This window comes from Tiliqua scincoides, chromosome 6, assembly GCF_035046505.1.
Source record: "Tiliqua scincoides isolate rTilSci1 chromosome 6, rTilSci1.hap2, whole genome shotgun sequence".
NCBI lineage: Eukaryota > Metazoa > Chordata > Lepidosauria > Squamata > Scincidae > Tiliqua > Tiliqua scincoides.
The window spans coordinates 26,079,390-26,098,455 of NC_089826.1; the positions used below are offsets into that span (position 1 = coordinate 26,079,390).

At 43.4% G+C, this 19,066-nt stretch overlaps 2 protein-coding genes across 3 annotated transcripts in view; one reads left to right on the top strand and one right to left on the bottom strand.

Moving 5' to 3' along the window:
* Window positions 1-12,215, bottom strand: part of ZGRF1 (zinc finger GRF-type containing 1) — a 44,138-nt gene extending 31,923 nt beyond the window's left edge. The window contains exons 1-7 of the mRNA XM_066632344.1: window positions 12,195-12,215; window positions 11,999-12,079; window positions 11,831-11,887; window positions 9,973-10,155; window positions 6,574-8,764; window positions 4,588-4,655; window positions 1,180-1,278 (exon numbers count right to left, since the gene is read on the bottom strand). Coding sequence (XP_066488441.1) covers window positions 1,180-1,278; window positions 4,588-4,655; window positions 6,574-8,764; window positions 9,973-10,155; window positions 11,831-11,887; window positions 11,999-12,079; window positions 12,195-12,215 — 2,700 coding nt within the window. The remainder of the gene's footprint in view (window positions 1-1,179; window positions 1,279-4,587; window positions 4,656-6,573; window positions 8,765-9,972; window positions 10,156-11,830; window positions 11,888-11,998; window positions 12,080-12,194) is intronic.
* Window positions 12,216-16,660: 4,445 nt separating this feature from the next.
* Window positions 16,661-19,066, top strand: part of LARP7 (La ribonucleoprotein 7, transcriptional regulator) — a 33,459-nt gene continuing 31,053 nt past the window's right edge. Inside the window, exon 1 of one of the 2 annotated variants that reach the window (XM_066632611.1) lies at window positions 16,661-16,740. The gene's annotated coding sequence lies outside the window, so the exon portion shown is untranslated. Of the gene's footprint in view, window positions 16,741-16,874; window positions 17,022-19,066 lie in introns of those variants that run through there. The other variant, XM_066632612.1, reaches the window with a different exon arrangement.

Below are 19,066 nucleotides of genomic sequence, written 5' to 3' on the forward strand. Positions count from 1 at the left end.
AATAGAATTCAGAAACAAAATCAAGTCTCAGATATTGATTAGGTCTCAGATATCTAAAGCTCAAGTTTCTATTAGAAACTGCAAATCTGTAAACCAAGAGTTTGAATTCAGAGAGTTCAAATTCCAGAACTAAAGCAAGAATTCATGTTGGTTTTTTTTTGTCACATTTTAGTGAGTCTGAATCCAACTACAGTCAGTTTTCTTTCTAGTTTTCTGTGAATTCACTTATCCATGAGGGGCAGAATTGCTACCTACCCTTGTTATCAGCACCTCTGTTCTTGTTATCTGCTGTGCAGAGATCTTATGGAGGCTGCAGGTACCTTCTGAATGGTGCCAGAGACCAGCATGGACCCCTTTAAAATGGCCAGCAGAAGCTTTCACCTGTCATTTTAGAAGGGTTTACGCTGATTGCAGGCACCATTCTGAAGATCCATGTGGCCTTTGTAAGATATTTGCAACATTCAGAGATATTTTGGCACGTCCTGCTTCACTCTGCTATCTTCCTGAGAGTCTCTGCTGAATTCTTCTAATGGTATCCCTTACTCCCACCAATCCCACAGGATCAATGGTTTGTTATCTGTGAATTTGCTATTCACTAGGGTTTCTAGCAACATAACTCTAGTGGATAACAAGAACTGACTGTACTAATTTTGGGTGTTGATTATGGGATGCAGGTGACAAAACTCAAATTTGGAGCATCAACTTTCCAAAATGCGTTCAATAGAGTTTTACCGTTTAAAATACACACACACACACACATCCTCTGTCCATCCATTCACAGTCACAAAGAAAGACATTACAGGAAGATGAACTCTTATGGGATGGAAGAGTTTACAGCAATTATTTTTCATTAAGATTTATGTATTTTCACAATGCATCCAAGAATATTTATTATTTTATTTAAAAATTTTATTCAGGAAAAGGTGATATGACAACTTAAATACCATCAGGAAATACTTCTGGGCCAGGATCCAGAGCTTTTAGGTGTGCTCCTATGTTTCTTCTTTGAAAATCTGATACCCCATGCCACATCACCACAAACATCTTTTGAAAATCCTAGCAGTTTCAAAAGTACTTTACCATGTGGCATAGGCAGTTATTTGAGAAACACAAACCCTGGGGAACACAGAACTAGCTTCAGCTTTTTGGAATGTACTTCTTACTTCTGTTAATTTATACCTTTGGTTCACTGTCACCCACTCCAAAGGGATGTTGGTCATGTACCTCTTTTGTTATAGCTGCAGTGGGCTTCTCTATATCATTGTATGAGAAAGAATGCTAGAAAAAATTATAAACAGGTCAAAAGAGAGATAAGCCATTGCATGAGTGGCAAATATTCATTTTGGCATACAGTACTGGCTACAAAGGTCTGAAAATCCTTAAATAAATCTCCCAAGTAAGGTAGTGCTTAAAAAGAAAGATCCCCTGTGCAAGCACCGAGTCATTACTGACCCTTGAGGTGTCACTGCTTCCATGATGCTTTCATGGCAGACTATAAGTGGGTGGTTTGCCATTGCCTTCCCCAGTCATGTTACCTTTCCCTCAGTAAGCTAGGTACTCAACCTTGAGCCGGCTACCTGAGATCTCAGGTTCCACTGGAATCGAACTCAGTTCATGGGGAGAGTTCTTGGTTGCAGTAGTGTGACCTACCACTGCGCCACACAAGGTTCATAAGGTAGTGCTTAGGTGCCACTATTTCTGTAGTATGAAGACAGTTTGTGTCACAAACCATACACTGCAGGCAAATAAAGTGTGCATATTTCACTTCTTAAAAAGTATGAATACCACTCATATTAAATAGTTCTTACAAAAAAAATCACAACTAGCATACAAATAGCCTTGGGTAGGCTACCTAAGCACTACTACGCATGGATAGGACCTTGCCCCTGTTATCTATTCTGTCTGCAGTTCTTTGCACTATATCAGAAGAAGTCACTTTCCAAGATCCTGACTTTTGGAAGCAATTTCTCGGGGAACATTGAGGGATTATCAGAAGAGTCACTTGGCAGTCACATTGCACACAAGTTTTTGGATCCCATCTGATCTCTTATTAATGAAATATCAAACTTGATTTATAGAAGCTGATGTCAGCTAATGATTTATGAAGTACAAGCTGGCAGCGTCTGGTTCAAACTTCAAATTGCAAGTAAGAATAAACACAGTGAGAGACCTTAGACTTGACACTGCAGCTCCAAAATCTGCACACAGATATCAATGCAGCTTATAGGGCAATTGTAAAGATAATCAAGATCAAGTATGTGAAGAGCTCTGAACTTACTGTTTCTAATTAACATAATAATTAGTAACGACTTGGATACAAAAATCCCGCTACCTGAGCAGAAGGTACTTTTCCTCATGCTAGCATGTGAGTGGAGAGGGAAGTGTGTGTATGGCTAACCTCCCCTCTTGATATCTACATCCTCTCCATGCTGCCCAAAATATGTTGTGTCTTGACACTCTAGAGCAGCCATTTTCAACCTTTTCAGCTCACGGCACATTGACAAGGCACTAAAATTGTCAAGGCACACTACCAGTTTTTTTTACATTAAATTACTACATTACAGTTAATCTTGAATTAATACAATTAATACAATTAAATCATTACAAGACAAAAAAATTGACAAGAAGCATGGAGAGGGAAGTATATGTGGTTTCTGAAAAGGAGGAAAAATCCTATGTTCAAATTCTTATCAAAAGTGCCAGAAAGTGTTGGCAAAGACAGGGCAGGTTGATCACATAGTGCAGGGGTGCCCAAACCCTGGCCCGGGGGCCATTTGCAGCCCTCAGGGGCTCCCAATCCGGCCCGCAGGGTGCCCCTTGTCTCCAATGAGCCTCTGGCCCTCCAGAGACTTGTTGGAGACTGTGCCAGCCCCACACAACTGCTCTCAGTGTGAGGATGACTGTTCAACCTCTCACCTGAGCTGTGGGACGAGGGCTCCCTCCACTACTTGCTGTTTCATGTCTGTGATGCAGCAGTGGCAGTGAAGGAAAGGCTGGCCTTGCTTTGTGCAAGGCCTTTAGCTACTTCAAAACCTTCATTCATATAAGTTCCATCGCTAATAAATTCATTTATGTAAATTTATTCAAATTTGAAATGAAAATTATTTTTTCCCCGGCCCCCGACACAGTGTCAGAGAGATGATGTGGCCCTCCTGCCAAATTTTTGGACACCCCTGACATAGTGGGTGAGGAGAAAAGATTGAAACAAGTGCAGGATTAAACTGGGGGTGGGGGAGAGAGAGAGAGTGAGGCAGTGATTCTGTATCTTTGGAAGATGTGGACAAGTGAGGGGAGGGACAGTAAGAGCATTGCTAACTGTGATTGTGAGATTTGGGGGGGATATGCCTGGGGAAGGGGGTGGGGGAGAAGAGGAGTGCCAATTGCCTACTTGTGTATTTGAGAAAAAAGAGTGCAACCAAAAGTCCAATCTTATGCATGCCTTCTCAGAAGTAAGCCCCATTATAATCAATGGTGCTTACTCCCAGGTAAGTGTGGATGGAATAGCACCCGCAGAGCCCAATCCTATGCATGCCTGCTCAGAAGTAAGCACCATTATAGTCAATGGGACTTACTCCCAGGTGAATGTGGATGGGATAGCACCCCCAGAGCCCAACCCTATGCATGCCTGCTCAGAAGAAAGTCCCATAATAGTCAATGGGGCTTACTCCCAGGAAAGTGTGGATGGGATAGCACCCCCAGAGCCCAATCCTATGCACGACTGCTCAGAAGTAAGCCCCGTTATAGTCAATGGGGCTTACTCCCAGGTAAGGGTGGATGGGATAGCACCCCCAGAGCCCAATCCTATGCACGCCTGCTCAGAAGAGAGCCCCATTATAGCCAATGGGGCTTACTCCCAGGTAAGGGTGGATAGGATTGTGGCCCAGCGCCCTTCCTCTAAAAGCCCCAAAGCGCAGGGAGGGTCACTTTGGGGAACTGCAGGCAAACTGGCAAGGAAAAGGGACTTTCAGGAACCCTTTTCACTGCCAGCCTAAGGCAGCCTGACTGCCAGCCAGTCCTTAGGTTGGGGGCCTCAGCAGACTCACTCACTATGTACCTGCTTGTCTGCTTCTGGCTCCCTCTTCTCACTCACTCCACAGCTCCCACCTCCTGGCTCCTCTGGTTGACCAATCAGCACGCAGGCAGGCAACAATTGCCTTCGTGCCCAACCCTATGCATGTCTACTCAGAAGTAAGCCCCCATAGTAGCCAATGGAGCTTACTCCCAGGAAAGTGAGGATCAGGTTGCAGCTTGAGTCATGCTCAGTAGTAAGAGCAAGCTCCAAGTGGATTCTTCAGCTGCTGCCTGGGATGCAAAGCAGTTGAGACCAGCCCTTCCCTGGCAGCTCCCTTGCTTGTTCTCCCTGCCGAGGGAGGCTCAAAGCAGCCGCTGCCTGCCTTCTCTGATCCCACAGCACACCTGAGAAAGCCTCGCAGCACAGTGGTTGAAAACCGCTGCTCTAGAGCAAATTTTAAGGGGCAAGGGAAGCTGGAGTCAGCTGGATGGGGGAAATCAGTGAAACCATCCACCTCCCAAACTGAAGTGCACAACAATTATTGTAAATAATTAATATACTGTACTTTAACTTACAATTTTAAGAGGTGCACAAGATATCTGCCCATCTTCAATACAAGATACTTCAAAAAAGGCTTGCCTAGCTACAAAAGAGGAAAAGCACAGTAGGCTTCAGTAGCTAGCCTAATGTAACGAGAAAAGTATATCTTGCATGTATCACCCTTCTGAAGCTGAAAAGGTATTTCATGCCAGTCAAAAGATCTTGGGTTTTGTAATCACTCCAAGGATCTGAGCAAGCCAAGCTTCAACAATGCATTCTATGCATCCCTACATCACTGTTCAGTCTACCTGTTTGACTTGTTAAAAGCAAGGTTCCTTCTTTTGCAGGCATAAGACAATTGCCTTTGTTGTATTTTCCAAATCAATTTTTTTATAATCCAGGGAAGTGTTATCCACAGCTAATTAAGAAGCCCCAGGTTAGTCCCAATAAAAATACAGGATATCAGCTTTAACAAAACAATTTACCCTCAAGTAATCTACTTATGTTGTCATTGCAAAACAAGCAAGAAGTCTCTGTTGAATCTCCCTCATTATGCTTTGGAAGTTGTATTAAACAATAAGACTACTTAGGTGACATTTGACCATTTAAGGATCATTTAATTCTTTTCTAAATCAAACAGTTCAGCAGGTTCATCTGCAAATGGATCAGGTGCTTCTGTCTGCCATAGATTTCCATGACAATGCCTTCTGTGCATACAGTTTAAGTAAATACAAAAACAGGGAAATTCCTTACAAGGAAGTGCTCACTTACTTTAAATCACAGCTACAGAATTAGCCATATAGCTCAATACTTAATTCACTCAGCTTACAAATACTGTTGATAGTACAGTCCATCATTTTTCTAAATACAAAAGTCTTGGAATTCAATTGATGTAAACAGAGGCCATCAGAAGGATCAGAAGGATCTACAAGAGGCCAAATAGTGCTGTAGAATTCCAGAGCTCCTAATCATATATAATGAATGGGAGTATGAAGGGGGCTTGCTTTTAGGGCATGCAATTTCTTCATACTATCGCTATGTTCCAGTTTATTTTAACCACAGTATAGCGTATATACTATGCCAACTATATCACAATTGTTGGCAACTAATGCCAACAATATCACAATAACTAATGTTTGAAATCACCATTTTAAATGGGCTTGCAAATGCTGATTACATAAGGAATCAGATTAGTATGTTAAATGTGGTTAGAGTCATCACAGACATAACAACAACAAGAGGGAATTGATACATGACAGGGGAGGAAGCAAGTCCACATCATACTTCTACACTACAATTTGACAGAAGTCCCACTCTTTTCAGTGGGTCTTACTCATGAGTAAGCAAAATTAGGATTGCAGTCCTAATTTCCTAATGACAGTTGAGCAACCAAAAATGTTAGGCAGCAGGCCTAAGAACTGTGCGGATGTAACAATATAAAACATTACCAGAGGCATGTACTAAGGCAATGTATGATTTGTTTCAAAATAACCAAGCTTTGAAAGAAAATGTGCTAGAAGGCGAAAAACAGTATATAAAAGAAAAACAACAGAAGCATTGCCCAAGTTCAGTGAGTGGGAAGCTACTTAGGGCACAATCCTAACCCTTATGTCAGTGCTATCCAGCACTGACATAAGGGCAATGCAGCTCTGAGCAACAGGAACAAACATTCCCTTACTTTGAGGAGGCCTCTGTGAGTGACACCCAACTGCAGCATGCAGCACATGTCCCATTGGCACCACTATGCCAATGCTGAAAAGCACTGACATAAAGGGTTAGGATTGCGCCCTTACTGACTTAAGCAAGTTAGTTCTGACTTACTAAAAATTATAAAAAAAACAGCTACGGATGTCAGTTGTGACTGCAAGTTCCTATAGAAGAAACGCACCATGTGATTTATATCTTGAACAAACTTTCCTTGAGACAAATCTCTATATGGCAAAAACAAAGTAGAGAAATAACAAAATGATAACAAGACAATATTTCAATTAAATTGCAGTCTAGAAATAGAGGCTAGAAACCTTCAGATTCTCCACTTGACACATGGGTCTTCAAAGGTGTCTCTCTCTGGAACAAGACATCTGTACTTTCCTCAATCACTTGCAGGCTTTCCAAAGCTGTACTATGTTCTGTAAGTGATCTCAATAAGTTGAAACTATTTACCATCTTCGGAAAGCTTGAAGAATCAACGGTTGAAGATTTCAAACAAATAAAGTCCTTTTCCTTATCATCAGTGGATTTGTAATTGGAATCCAAGACAACTGCTGCATTTTCCAATTTGTTGTTACTAATTTCAGTTTCCTCTGAAGGAGTCTCATCCTTTAACAAATGAGCAACTGGTCTGAAATCCAGATCAGAACTTTTCTCTAAAGTAGCATTATGGTGATCAAATATATACTGAGGAAAGTCACCATAACTGTTGTTCTCAATGGAAGATTGCAAAGGACTAGCTGGTTTCATGTTATCACAGATATCTGTGGAACAAAGCTGAGAATTATCTCCTTCAATCTCATCATTTTTGAAATAAATGTCTGAAGTAGAAGGAACATATGGCTTCATATTTGGTTTTGGTTTTCCAAGTTGAGTAGTTTGAGTACAGTGCCCATTATTATCCATTAATAAGTCTCTACTTCGGCAATCAAGATTGTTGTGAACAGCTATATGGTTAATGCTTGTTGCCTTTCTATTTTCAAAAATTGCAGGCTCTGGATGTCTACACTCATTTGGAAAATGAAAAGTTACACAATTTTCCTCCACTTGGTTTGGATTCTCAGAGATTTCATCAAGGAATTGCACTGGCTGAGATCCCATAATACAGTTTATACCTGTGTCTTGTGAAAAGGCTGACAGCAAATTATCTTTCACCTCATTACTACATGCTTCAAGTTCACAGTTCTTTTGAACAACAGTCTCAAGTTGTGTCTCTGTTTTCTCTTCTAAACATACTGAACCTTGTGAAAGTGTGCTATTTGCTTGAAGCTCTTCATCCTCTGTTTCACTAAGGTCCACCGTATCCACCAGATTGAAGTTAATATCTGGAAACTGCTTATCTAGGTCACCAAGATGTTTATTTGCAAAGTGATCCGAGACATGTTCAGAATATAACATTGGATAAGGTTCACTTTGTGACTGATGGCAAAACCCTTTCAAAGTATTAATCATTGCATGCTTACTGGATTCAGAGAGCTCATTGGCAAAAATTTTTGTTTTATTTATATAGTTTGAATAATGAGCACTATTAGAAGATGACACTTCAATATCACCCTCTTCGTTCATGCTAGATTGATTTGGTACAAAGCTACATGATGAAGTTTTGACACAACATTCACTGATGGAGGAAATACAATTTTCTAAGGAAGCAGGCAGTTGAGGCATTCCTTTATGGTCTTCATTGCACTGGCTCCTATTAACATTGCCATCATCCTTTAAGTCCTTAACTGGCTGCAGATCACTAGCATTCTTGTCATTGTGGCCTGCATCAAGTAGATCAGGTGATTCTTCTGCTACACACAATGGCAAGTATGTATCCCATCGACTTTTAGATTTTTTCGAAAGGTGCAGTGTCTGTATGCTTGCACTGGTTTCTTCATTAGAGTTGCTTTTGGATTCCAAAAATGGCGATACAGTCGGTTTGAACAAAATGTCTGTGCTTCTTGGCAGCTCAGATGGAGACAAACTTCCTGGACGACGTTCTAATTCCAATGACAGATTTGTCAATGAAGTTGTAGTTCCACTCAGTGGGGTTTTGCACTCTTTTTGCTCTTTGCTCAGCAGTGCTGATTTAAACTTCAGAAGTGCTATAATTTGTGCTTTACTCCTGATATTGTATGAAACTGCCCCATCACTGCTTGCATGGTAATTTGAGTTGTCCATTCCATTGTCCAGTTGAGCCTGTGTCTTCCCATATTCAGTATTTCCACTACCAGTACTATAGTTTCTACTTGGTACCACTTTATGATAGTCAACACAAGGCACAAAAGCCATTGAGGCAGCAGAACCAGGATCTCTCTCATCTGTAATGACAGCATCCCTGTCAATGTTTGGTAGTAAGCTAATCTCTTTCCTTTTCTTGTAGGGAACAGAAAATAATGGGGAAGAATCATAGAACTGAGAAGGAAAAGATGACTGAGGAATCTTGTGTGAAGGAGATGTCATTGTTGCAGTGTCTTCCATTATTATTTTCTTTTCTACCTGGCGTGGTCCTTGGAAACCCTAGAAGTAGAACTCAAATTAAATTTGAGTCAAATTTTCATATTAAGAAGCAAAATTGTGAACTATACAGCTTGCTTTCTATAAATATTATGCTGTACAGTCACCCCTTGTGTTCTGGGCAGTTGTCTTGCACAAATTCAGTTACATGTGGTTGGCAAGTCAAAAAACAAAAGACCAGGAGAAAAACAGTTTAAACCAGCCATTTTCAACCACTGTGCCGTGGCACACTGGTGTGCCACAAGTGGTCCACAGGTGTGCCACAGGAATTTGGGGGAAGGTCATTTATTAATAGGGCCAATGGGAGATGTGAGCCCCCACAGCCAGTATGGTGTGCCTTGTCAATTGTCAAAAACCTAGTGGTGTGCCTTGACCATTTTAGTGCCTTGTCAGTGTGCCATGAGATGAAAAAGGTTGAAAAACACTGGTTTAAACAGTGAACACAATGTAAACACAAACACTGGTTTAAACAGTGAACACAATTTCACTTACTAAAAACATGTTTGAGAGTTAGACAGATTAGAGAAGGAAGCTGCTGTTCCCTCAGTTTCCAATTGCCACTCATAATTTTTAAATAGACAGTACCCATTTTTTGATGCAATAGATTTTCAGCAAAATTTGAGTACTGCTGACCCTCCTTGCAGGTTCAGTATGCAGGTTCAGCACCAGACTCACTGTGGGTGCTGACCCACAGCTGGAGGGTTTCAAGAGACCTCCTGGATGCAACTGGAAGTTGATTCCAATTACATCCAGGAGAACTTTTGAGGTGCAAAGAGGCCACATGCAGTTTGGGAACCAGTGAACTATAGTATTGTAAATCTTTTTTCAATAAAAGTCGCCCCTTGTCTTATGTGAGGGTTACCTTCTAGAATCAGCACATAAAGCTAAAATTGTATACACAATAGGCCCTACAGGGGATTGATTCCAGGACCTCCCACAAATGCCGAAAACCATGGATCTTCAAATCTGTGGAGGGGGGTCCTCTGGATATGACTGGCACTTCTGGTGCTCCCTGTGCTTCAGAAGGCCTCCTGAAGGCTTCTAAGAGGCACTTCCAAGTTTTTGGCAAACCAGAAGTGCCTCTCTGAAGCCTCCAAAAGGCTGTCTGAGGCACAGGGAGGCCGCATGTGACCTGTGTTATCTCATATTCAAAGTATCAGTATTATTAGGTGCATGAGTAAAAACAGGAAAAAGAAAAATCAATGACATACAGAAAATTTCCTCTTTAGGCCCATGGGCAAGCACAGGGATGAGACAGGGAACTTCGAATTATTTCTTGTTAAAATGGATACTGTAGTGTTCTTTGGCTGATCGTTACAACCAGTTTCAGAAGTATTCTCATCTTCAACGGTGATTAAATATCGCTCACTTTCTAAGTCATCTCCAGGTTTTATCTAGACAGAGATTACACGGCAGTAAGGTGATATGACCTAAAACAATATACTGTATAACAATACTGCTTTCATAGATGACATTTTTATCAATACATGCAAAAAATTCAACTACATAAACATGATCAAACTAAATTAGTTGTGCAACTATTCATTCCTAACACATACGTCAAAATATTTTCTGCATTTCTTTCTCCATTGTATTTCCCATGACCACCAATACTAGTAACTTTTATTCTAAATTTCTTGGATGAAAATCTGAAATCAGTTGGAGTAATTCAATGTCCTTATTAACATTCCTATACTCTGTGTTACAAAAAAAAGAAGCTACAAACTTGTCTCAGGCTAAAATTCTATACACGCTGACATAAAACTAAAGATCACTAAGCACAATGAGACTTACTTCTCAGTAAATATGCATAGGCTTGCTTTGTCAGTTCAATTTGCAATGGAAGAACAAACAAACAAAAATGTCGTCCAGCTGTGTCACAATGTTAAGGAACAACAGTTGGAGTCAGACTGCTTATGGAGTCATCCTTTCAAAATATACAGAAAAGATCCGTCCAGGCTTATTTCCCTCCTTCAAGAATGTCCTCATCTGCCAAGTTTTTGACAAAGTTTGTAGGAACACAAGGAACTAAGAGTATCCTATGCCCAAACCCCCTTTTAGTTTCTAAACCTTTTGCAGACACCTTCGTCATGTTCCCAAACACCAAAGAAGGCTGAAATAGTGTTGCTCTTCCATTATGAAAGCTGGGTCTCAAAAAGCAACTTTTCTCATTCCTGTGAACTGATACCGTAACGTGCCTAACAGTCTGGTCACCACAAGTATAGCATTTTGTTTTTGGAAGCTTGACTTAGCTTACAATGAAAACAATTCTGCAAGAATTTGTTCTTGGCTCTTTTCAGAGTATAACTACTCTTTTAGTGGGATCTGGGCATGCCCAATCCAGAACCAGGGGACACCCACTAAAATTGAGTGTTGAGAGAGTTAGGACATACAAAAGAAAATATTTCTTTACTCAGCGTGTGGTCTGTGGAACTCCTTGCCACAGGAAGTGGTGACAGCATCTGGCCTGGATGCCTTTAATAGGGGATTGGACAAGTTTCTGGAAGAAAAATCCATTACGGGCTACAAGCCATGATGTGTATGTGCCATCTCCTTATTTTAGAAATGGGCTATGTCAGATGCTAGGAAGGGCACCGGGATGCAGGTCTCTTGTTATCAGGTATGCTCCTTGGGGCATTTGGTGGGGCCACTGTGAGATACAGGAAGCTGGACTAGATGGGCCTACGGCCTGATCCAGTGGGGCTGTTCTTACGTTCTTATGCCTAATCAGAAGTAAATTTTATTAAGTTCAACGGAACTTACTCCCAGTATAGGATTACAACCTCAGACTAATTATAACCTCAGTATAAGAAAAAAACCTGTACTTTTATTATTTATTAATTAACTAAATTTATATCCCACTTTATGTCCCCAAAGGGCATTCAACGTGCTTCTGCACATTTAGAATTCTCTATTATACAATTTGAATGTAAGCAAAAAGAACCATGCATAACCTGAGGTGAGCTATTGTGTGGAAAACTCCCTGACAAAGCAAGTCCTAAATAAGTCAGCAGAATAAACACGCTGTCTTTCAAAGCCATAATTCAAATACACAAAGGAAAAACGTACCTGAAACTTCACAAAAATACTATCCAAAATCTGTCCTTTGTCATCAAATAAAGTTGCCTGTAGCAGAGCAGAAAAAGATATTTGAACAATGATATATTAAGTTAGCAAAGTAGCAAGGCACACAGATACTGTCAGTTTGCTGTGATGTACTGAACCTGTATATTTTACCTTATTTCCTCCAACAGTGGATTTCAAAATTCCATCTTGCCATATTTTGGATTTTTTAGTCTTTTGATGAGTGTATAAAACCTGTTTAAGTATATATAAACACACATAAAAACACACATTTAAGTGACAATGTATCACAGCCATATTGATGTATTTAAAATATGGTTAATAAAACATATCATTGTTCAAGACTTACCGCAAACTCTTGGCAAGCCATCACTTTCGTGAAACAAGACCACTTATCTTTCTCTTCCAAATTTCACAATTTCTGAAAACAAGAATACATATACACAAAATATTCTGTTCAGATCTAAAGGCTGGAATTCAAAGAGATACATTAAACTGATTTTTCCCTAGCGCCTTGTGCACAAGGTACCTTCCAGAACAGCTATTTTAATTTCCTGTAATTCATGAAGAAGTTCAGTGATTAGGCACAAAAACCCTTTCTCACAACATCATCAGCAGATCATTTCTCATAAAAGAACGCTTTAGCTTTTCTTATTTAACAATCCCAAATCAACAGCAGCTATTTTTAGGATTTTTCCCCTTTTTCCATGTATTCAGTTTTGTATAACCACCACAAGGTGTCTCACTTTCCAAGAAGGTTTTCTGGAAAAAGACTGAAAATACTGAAATAGGATTCATTTGCAGACTATTACAACTCCAAAATCTGAATAATTACATTTTAATCAGGAAAAAAATCACTTGCAAAAGGTATTCAGTGCTAACACTATTACAGACAGTCGTATACGCTTCTTAATACAGAAGTACAGATGGCACTATAGGTCAATTGGAAGAAAAGCCAGAAGCAAGGTAATGCTTTTTTTCTCGGGTGCATGCAAAAAGCAAAATGGTGTTGAATAACAAGCTTTCAAATCCCAAAAGATTCTTCATCAGGCTAGATGGCAAGCAAAGGGGAAAACAACTCGTTATGAATGTCCCTACAGTCTGCCAGTTATAAAATCAAAAGGTGAGTACCAGAGGTTTTCATGCTGACTTCAATCAGCTGCTGAAGGGTGTGAGGCAGTTTCAAATATATGCACACAGGGCTACTTTTTCCGAAAGAATCCAAAAATGGTTGAACTCACTAAGAGCTCAATCCTGAGCCCTTAGCACCGGCCCTACGCCTGTGCTGAGTGTCACAAAAGGCATACCTTTTGCCCTTAAGGCATGCCTGCAACAGTCAACGCTGGTGCCTGCTCAATGCCAGTCTGCACTGAACCCAGCACCAGTTGGAAGCCCTCTGCGTGCCACCTGGAGTAAAGAAAGGGCTCCAGGTGACAGAGAGGTCAATCGGGGCAGAGGGGGAGGCGTTCTGGGGAGGGGAGAGAAACTGGGTGGGAAGGGACAGGATCAGCTCTGCTCTGCCATATCCTGAACCTCATGTTGGGCCTTCTGGCCTGACCCAGGGATTCTCAACTGTGCCACCAAAACAGCTGAAACAGACTTAAGTATCCCATCACAAGGCCTGCACCCTTATTCAGAGGGGGAAGGGGACAAGTGCCCCTTTCCTAGAAGAGGCGTCAGCAACTGCCTGTTGTGCTTAGGGTGCAGTAATAGCTATTTTGGCGCTACTGCTCCTCTGGGTGTCAGGCAGTTTAGGACTGTGCTGTAACTCTCAAAACACAGAATCTGTAACTGCCAACTGTGGGGGAACCTATAACTTGTCGCTGTTATTCCAGCCCCTCTGCTTTTCTTTACCTCGTAGCCCAATAAAGAGTTCTATAGGTTCTATAGGCGTTTGGGCCTCTTCAGTCTAGAAAAGAGGCACCTGAGGGGGGACGGACATGATTGAGACACAAAATCATGCAGGGGGTAGACAGAGATGCTCTTTACACTCTTGCATAACACCAGAACCAGGGACCTCCACTAAAATTGAGTGTTGGGAGAGTTAGGACAGACAAAAGAAAATATTTCTTTACTCAACGTGTGGTTGGTCTATGGAACTCCTTGCCACAAGATGTGGTGATGGCATCTGACCTATATGCCTTTAAGAAAGGAATGGACAAACTTCAGGAGGAAAAATCCATTGCAGGTTACAAGCCATGATGTGTATGTGCAACCTCCTGATTTTAGAAATGGGCTATGTCAGAATGCCAGGTGCAAGGGAGGGCACCAGGATGCAGGTCTCTTGTTATCTGGTGTGCTTCCTGGGGCATTTGGTGGGCAGCTATGAGATACAGGAAGCTGGATTAGATGGGCCTTTGGCCTGATCCAGCAGAGCTCTTCTTATGCACGTATTGCTGTAATTTTAACAAGTAGTCATATGCTAGGTATTTGCTGGTTTTAGAAATGGGCACTAGGCCTGATCCAATGGGGCTCTTCTTATGTTTTTCATGGCCTGAACCAGTGGTTCCCAAACTTTTTAGCACTGGGACCCACATTTTTTTTTTAAATGACACTCTAGGGACCTACCTAGGTTTACCAGACTTTTGAAAAAGGAGGTCTTTAGGCAGACAATCCATCAATCAGTCTCTCTACAGATCCTTAGAAAGGATTATCTTTCTTGCAGGTGTTGGGGGGAGGGGTCGCTTGGAGGGAGAATGATTGATGGATTGTCAGCTGGCTGCCCTCTCTCTAACTATTGTAAAGGACAGTTTTCCTTTAATTTAAAGGGCCCTTCTCATCATGTTGAGGTAAAAAACTCTACAACAGTAAGAAAGGCATTTTAAAGGGGTGCATTTTTCCCCTTCTCCAGGGATCAGCACATTCCTTCTCATTTACGGTGGCCATTCGTGTTGAGTCAAATCCATGTATAAAAAATCCCTGTATAACAAGGTTGGACCTGTATGTATTTTTAAAGAGAATGATATATTCTTTGAAAAATAATTTTAAAAATTGCCAGTGGTGCATGATCACGCATTGCCACTTTTGGTCCTACCTCCTCCTGCATGCTTGGTAAAGGCGGAAAAAGCCTTGGCTCACCATTGGGTAGGCCATTTCAGGGGATGGGACAAGCTGCCTGCTGTGGGCTAGCATGCTGCTTATCTTCAGTTTGGCTCCACCAGGCAACCCCCCACAAGCCCTCCCTTCACGCAGCTTTAGTTGGCTGCCATCATGGGAGCCAGGTAGCAATTTTTTTGCCATTTGCCTGATTGGCCAGGGCTGACAGTTTCTGAGGCCAAAACTGGGTGATGTTTACAAGTCCTCTGGAGGTCTCAGAAGTCCTCCAGAGGACTGGAGGATGTCAGGTGCAGTCTCCTGGCCCTCAGAAGGCCTTCAGAGGGCAGGCTGCTGGTGCCAAACCTCTGGGGTTTTTTCCCCCCCTTGACCCCCAGATATGCAGGTGGTGGGGCGTGGGGTGAGGTTTGTTTCACCTTCCTTTGTGTCGCTATCCTCTGGTCACTCAGGGCCGTAGCTCACCCAACTTCCCAGCACTGCTGTGCCAGTGGGGCAGGCACTGCATCCTGCAGTGCAGGACGGTCCTGGAAACTTCTCTCCTTATATTTCCACACATGTGCAAACTGGGAGCCGAGCCCTTGCAGGGCAGTGGACAGCACCAGGTTTCAGGGCACAGCCTCAGGGCTCGAGTCAATGAGTTGTTTGATCTTTCCATTGCCCTTTGGCGACCCACCAAAAACCAGGCAGCGACCCACAGCTTGGGAACCCCCGGCCTGGATGACTTGAGAAGGCGGGGGAGGAGTCCCCTGAGCGACTGCTGCGCTCCCTCACCTGGAAAGCTCCCTGCGGGGAGGCGACCAGCACGGCGAGCCTCCCGGAGCGCCCTTCCGTGGGGCGGCCGCCTGCTGTGCCGGGCGCTGAGGGGAAGCGCTTCCTACCTGCAGCCGCAGCGGGGAGTCCTCCTGCCTCCTCCCCGGCAGGCAGCTGGAGGCGACACCCAGGAGCCAGGCGGACAGCCTTGCCGCCCGGCCCGGCCCGGCCCGGCTCCCCTCTCGAGACAGCGCCGCTCACGCCTCCGCAGCCAACCAGCGAGTCTCCGCTTCACAGTTCCCGCTCAACCAGCTGGCGGTGACGCGCTCTCCGCGCGACGCGAGGAGCGCCCTGCATGTAGGCAGTCGCACCTCTTAGGCGTAAACTTCCGTTCCCCAACTTCCGGTTCCCTATTTCAGCTATGAGTGACTTACCCCTTTCGAGAGGGCTTCACGATAGAGGTACCTGCCAAGCGATAGAAGGACTCAGCCCCTTTCCCATAGACAAAGAAAGTCTAGACTCACATTCCCATCGAGAAAGATTAGCATTCCCATTGAGAAAAGAGTCTAGACTCACAGTCCCATAAAGAAAAGAGACGAGACTCACATTTCATAGAAAAACACTAGACTCAATTTCCCATAGAGAAAAAAAGACTAGACTCACACAGCTGTCTATTGCCGTGAAACCGATCTGGTTGTCTTCAGTTTTAAGAACAGAAGCAGTTTTGGCGCTATGCAAAGTATACGGGTTTTATGACTGTGTCTGTGCGCTCCACAGAGATTCATCGCCGCCGCAGCGCCTTTCGGTTTCGTTACGGTAGTTGAACCTCCTCGTCACTCTAGCCATTTCCTAGCTCTATAGGAATCACGAAAACGGCCGTCATAGCGTCATTTGGAGGCGCGTTTGGCGCCTGCGGAGAAGCGAGTTCTTGCCCCTCCCTCCGCCCCCCGGGCAACCAATGGGGCCTGTTTCTGCGCGTCGCGCGAGAATTCAACACTGAAAGGTGGGGGCGGGGCTGGGAGGAGGGACTTGGACCGAGGAGTCGGCCGGGAACGCGTCCCTCGAGGAGGTTTATCGGCTCCCTGTAGCAGGTCAGTACGAGGTGTGAGTGTGCAGGAGCGGCCGCGGAGGCGAAGGGGTTAACGGAGGGAGCCTCCTTGCGGTGCGTTCTACTGACAGGCGCCTGCAGTCGCCGTGGAGTGCGCATGTGCGCCGGCGCCTTAGTCTCGAGGTGCGCGAGCACGCCTGTTGGAGTTGTTGGGGATCCCCCAACAGGGGATGAGGCGCGCTCGCCTGCCGTGAGGGGTGGAGTCTGCGCCACGGTGTAGCTGCCGCTCCCCCACGCACCCCCAAGCACACCGCGTGGCCTTAGGTGAGTTATTTTCTCCTAGCCAAGCGTACCTCACAGGGTTGTTGTGAGGACAGCATGGTGGGAAAGGAGAAGGAAGGGGCACTCCTGGGAGAGCTGGCACGCTGTACACACATTAATGGCGACAAGGGGGAAGAAGAAAGTCCTCTATGAGCCCAGTCCTAGGCCTGTCTACAAAGACATAAGCCCTATCACAGTCAATGGGACTTTCTCGCTGGTAAGTGTGGATAGGCTGGCAGCCTATCTACTCAGGCCTATCTACTAGGCCTATCTACTCAGATGTAAGCCCCATCAGAGTCAATGGGGCTTACTCTCTGGTAAGTGTGGACAGGCTGGCAGCCTGCGAGCCCAGTCCTAGGCCTCTCTACTCAGGGGAGTACTCTAGGAATACTGGAGAACTCTAGGAATAACTTCAATCAGAACTGGAAAATAAGGTTGATCAGGGGCAGTTGTTTCTCATCTCCATATATTATTTGTTGTTGATAAGCAATATAAGCCTAGTTTGAGAACTGCTAAATTTTCTGTTGGCCTAGATCAGGCCATCAGTGGAGACCACAGTGTTCTGAGAAAGGCATCCCTGGCATGGATGGAGTTTACCATTCTGCCTTGGGGCCTCTCCATTCTGCAGATCGCTGCTGGCCTTCATGGTGGCCAGCTCCTTCTGGGGTCTGTCAATCCAGCAGGCTTTGCACCCAGATTTCCAGGCATGTGTGGCTGGCCACTGTGAAGGTCGGGGGGCAATCTGCAGCAGAATGGAGAGGCCCCTGGGCGGAACAGTAAACTCTGTTCACCTGGGGGAAGGATCGTGGCAAGCGCTGGATCCGGCCTATGGGCTGGCGTTTGGCACCCTCTGGCCTAGCCTAGGTTAAGTACTTGAATGGATAGACATGTTTTTCTAAATCTAAACAGCATCCTATGGAACATCATAAAATGGTGACCCAGATCCAAGAACTGTAACAGTTATAAGCAACTGTTGTAACCTATTTACAGAATTTTTTACTAAGGTTTGCATGGACACATTGTTTCATACTGTAGAACTGGAATTTATAACACTTGTGAGGTTTTGGAGCTATAACACATTTTAAATTGGACTCTTTTTAAACAGAAAACATTTAAGCCTTAAAACATCTGATTTACGTTTTTCAAATATCTGACTTTTTTAAGTAATTCTTCTTTATCCACCCTGACGTAGGGGTAGAGCAGGTTGTGAAGAGTGTTTCTGTGTGGTAGTTTCTACGCTTTTGTCCATAAGAAGGAATTTTGTCTGAGGTATATCAGTAAATGTTGTATTCTGTGTCTTGATTAATTCTGTGATGAGATACTATGTTGATGTTTTGGTAGAGCCAACACTCTTGTGAGTTGAACCTATGTTAATGCTCTCTTCACTGGAACAGAATTATTATCTTGTTTGTCCTTGGAAACTATAATTGGAAACATGTTGACCTTAATCGCCTTGAATGGTGAGCTCAGAACAGGAAGGGAGACTTCTTTAAGAGGAACCTGATTTATAGGAATGTCACTCTACTTCAGTTTTATGTACTCCTATTGCATAGTGCTGTTCTGTAAAGTCTCTCATTATGGTATAGTGCAGTAGTTCCCAGACTGTGGGTCAGGACCCGCTGGTGGATTGCGACCTGATTTTTGGTGGGTCCCATAGCAGCTATGCAGAGCCTCCAGTGAAAACACAGATGATGGAAGGATCAGATAACTGCCTCACGTCCTGAGGCTTTTCAAAAATCAGAATTACCCAGCAAAGAGCTCCTGCAGTTTGCAAGCATGTGAAAATACAGAGATAAACATTGAAACTTCTTTTTTCTGGTTGTTGTTATGTGTAAATAAGTAAAAATGTTATTTCTTTCTAGCTTATTTTTAAGTCTTGTAAGTCTTGGGTCCTGATTGAGTGTCATTTTAAAAAAGTGGGTCCCAGTGCTAAAAAGCTTGGGAACCACTTGTACTGTATATTGTAATACATTACTAATCACAAGCAAAGAGATTTAGAGTTTATCCTTGTGACTGTCATGCTTTTTTTGAAGTCACCTTGCTCATAT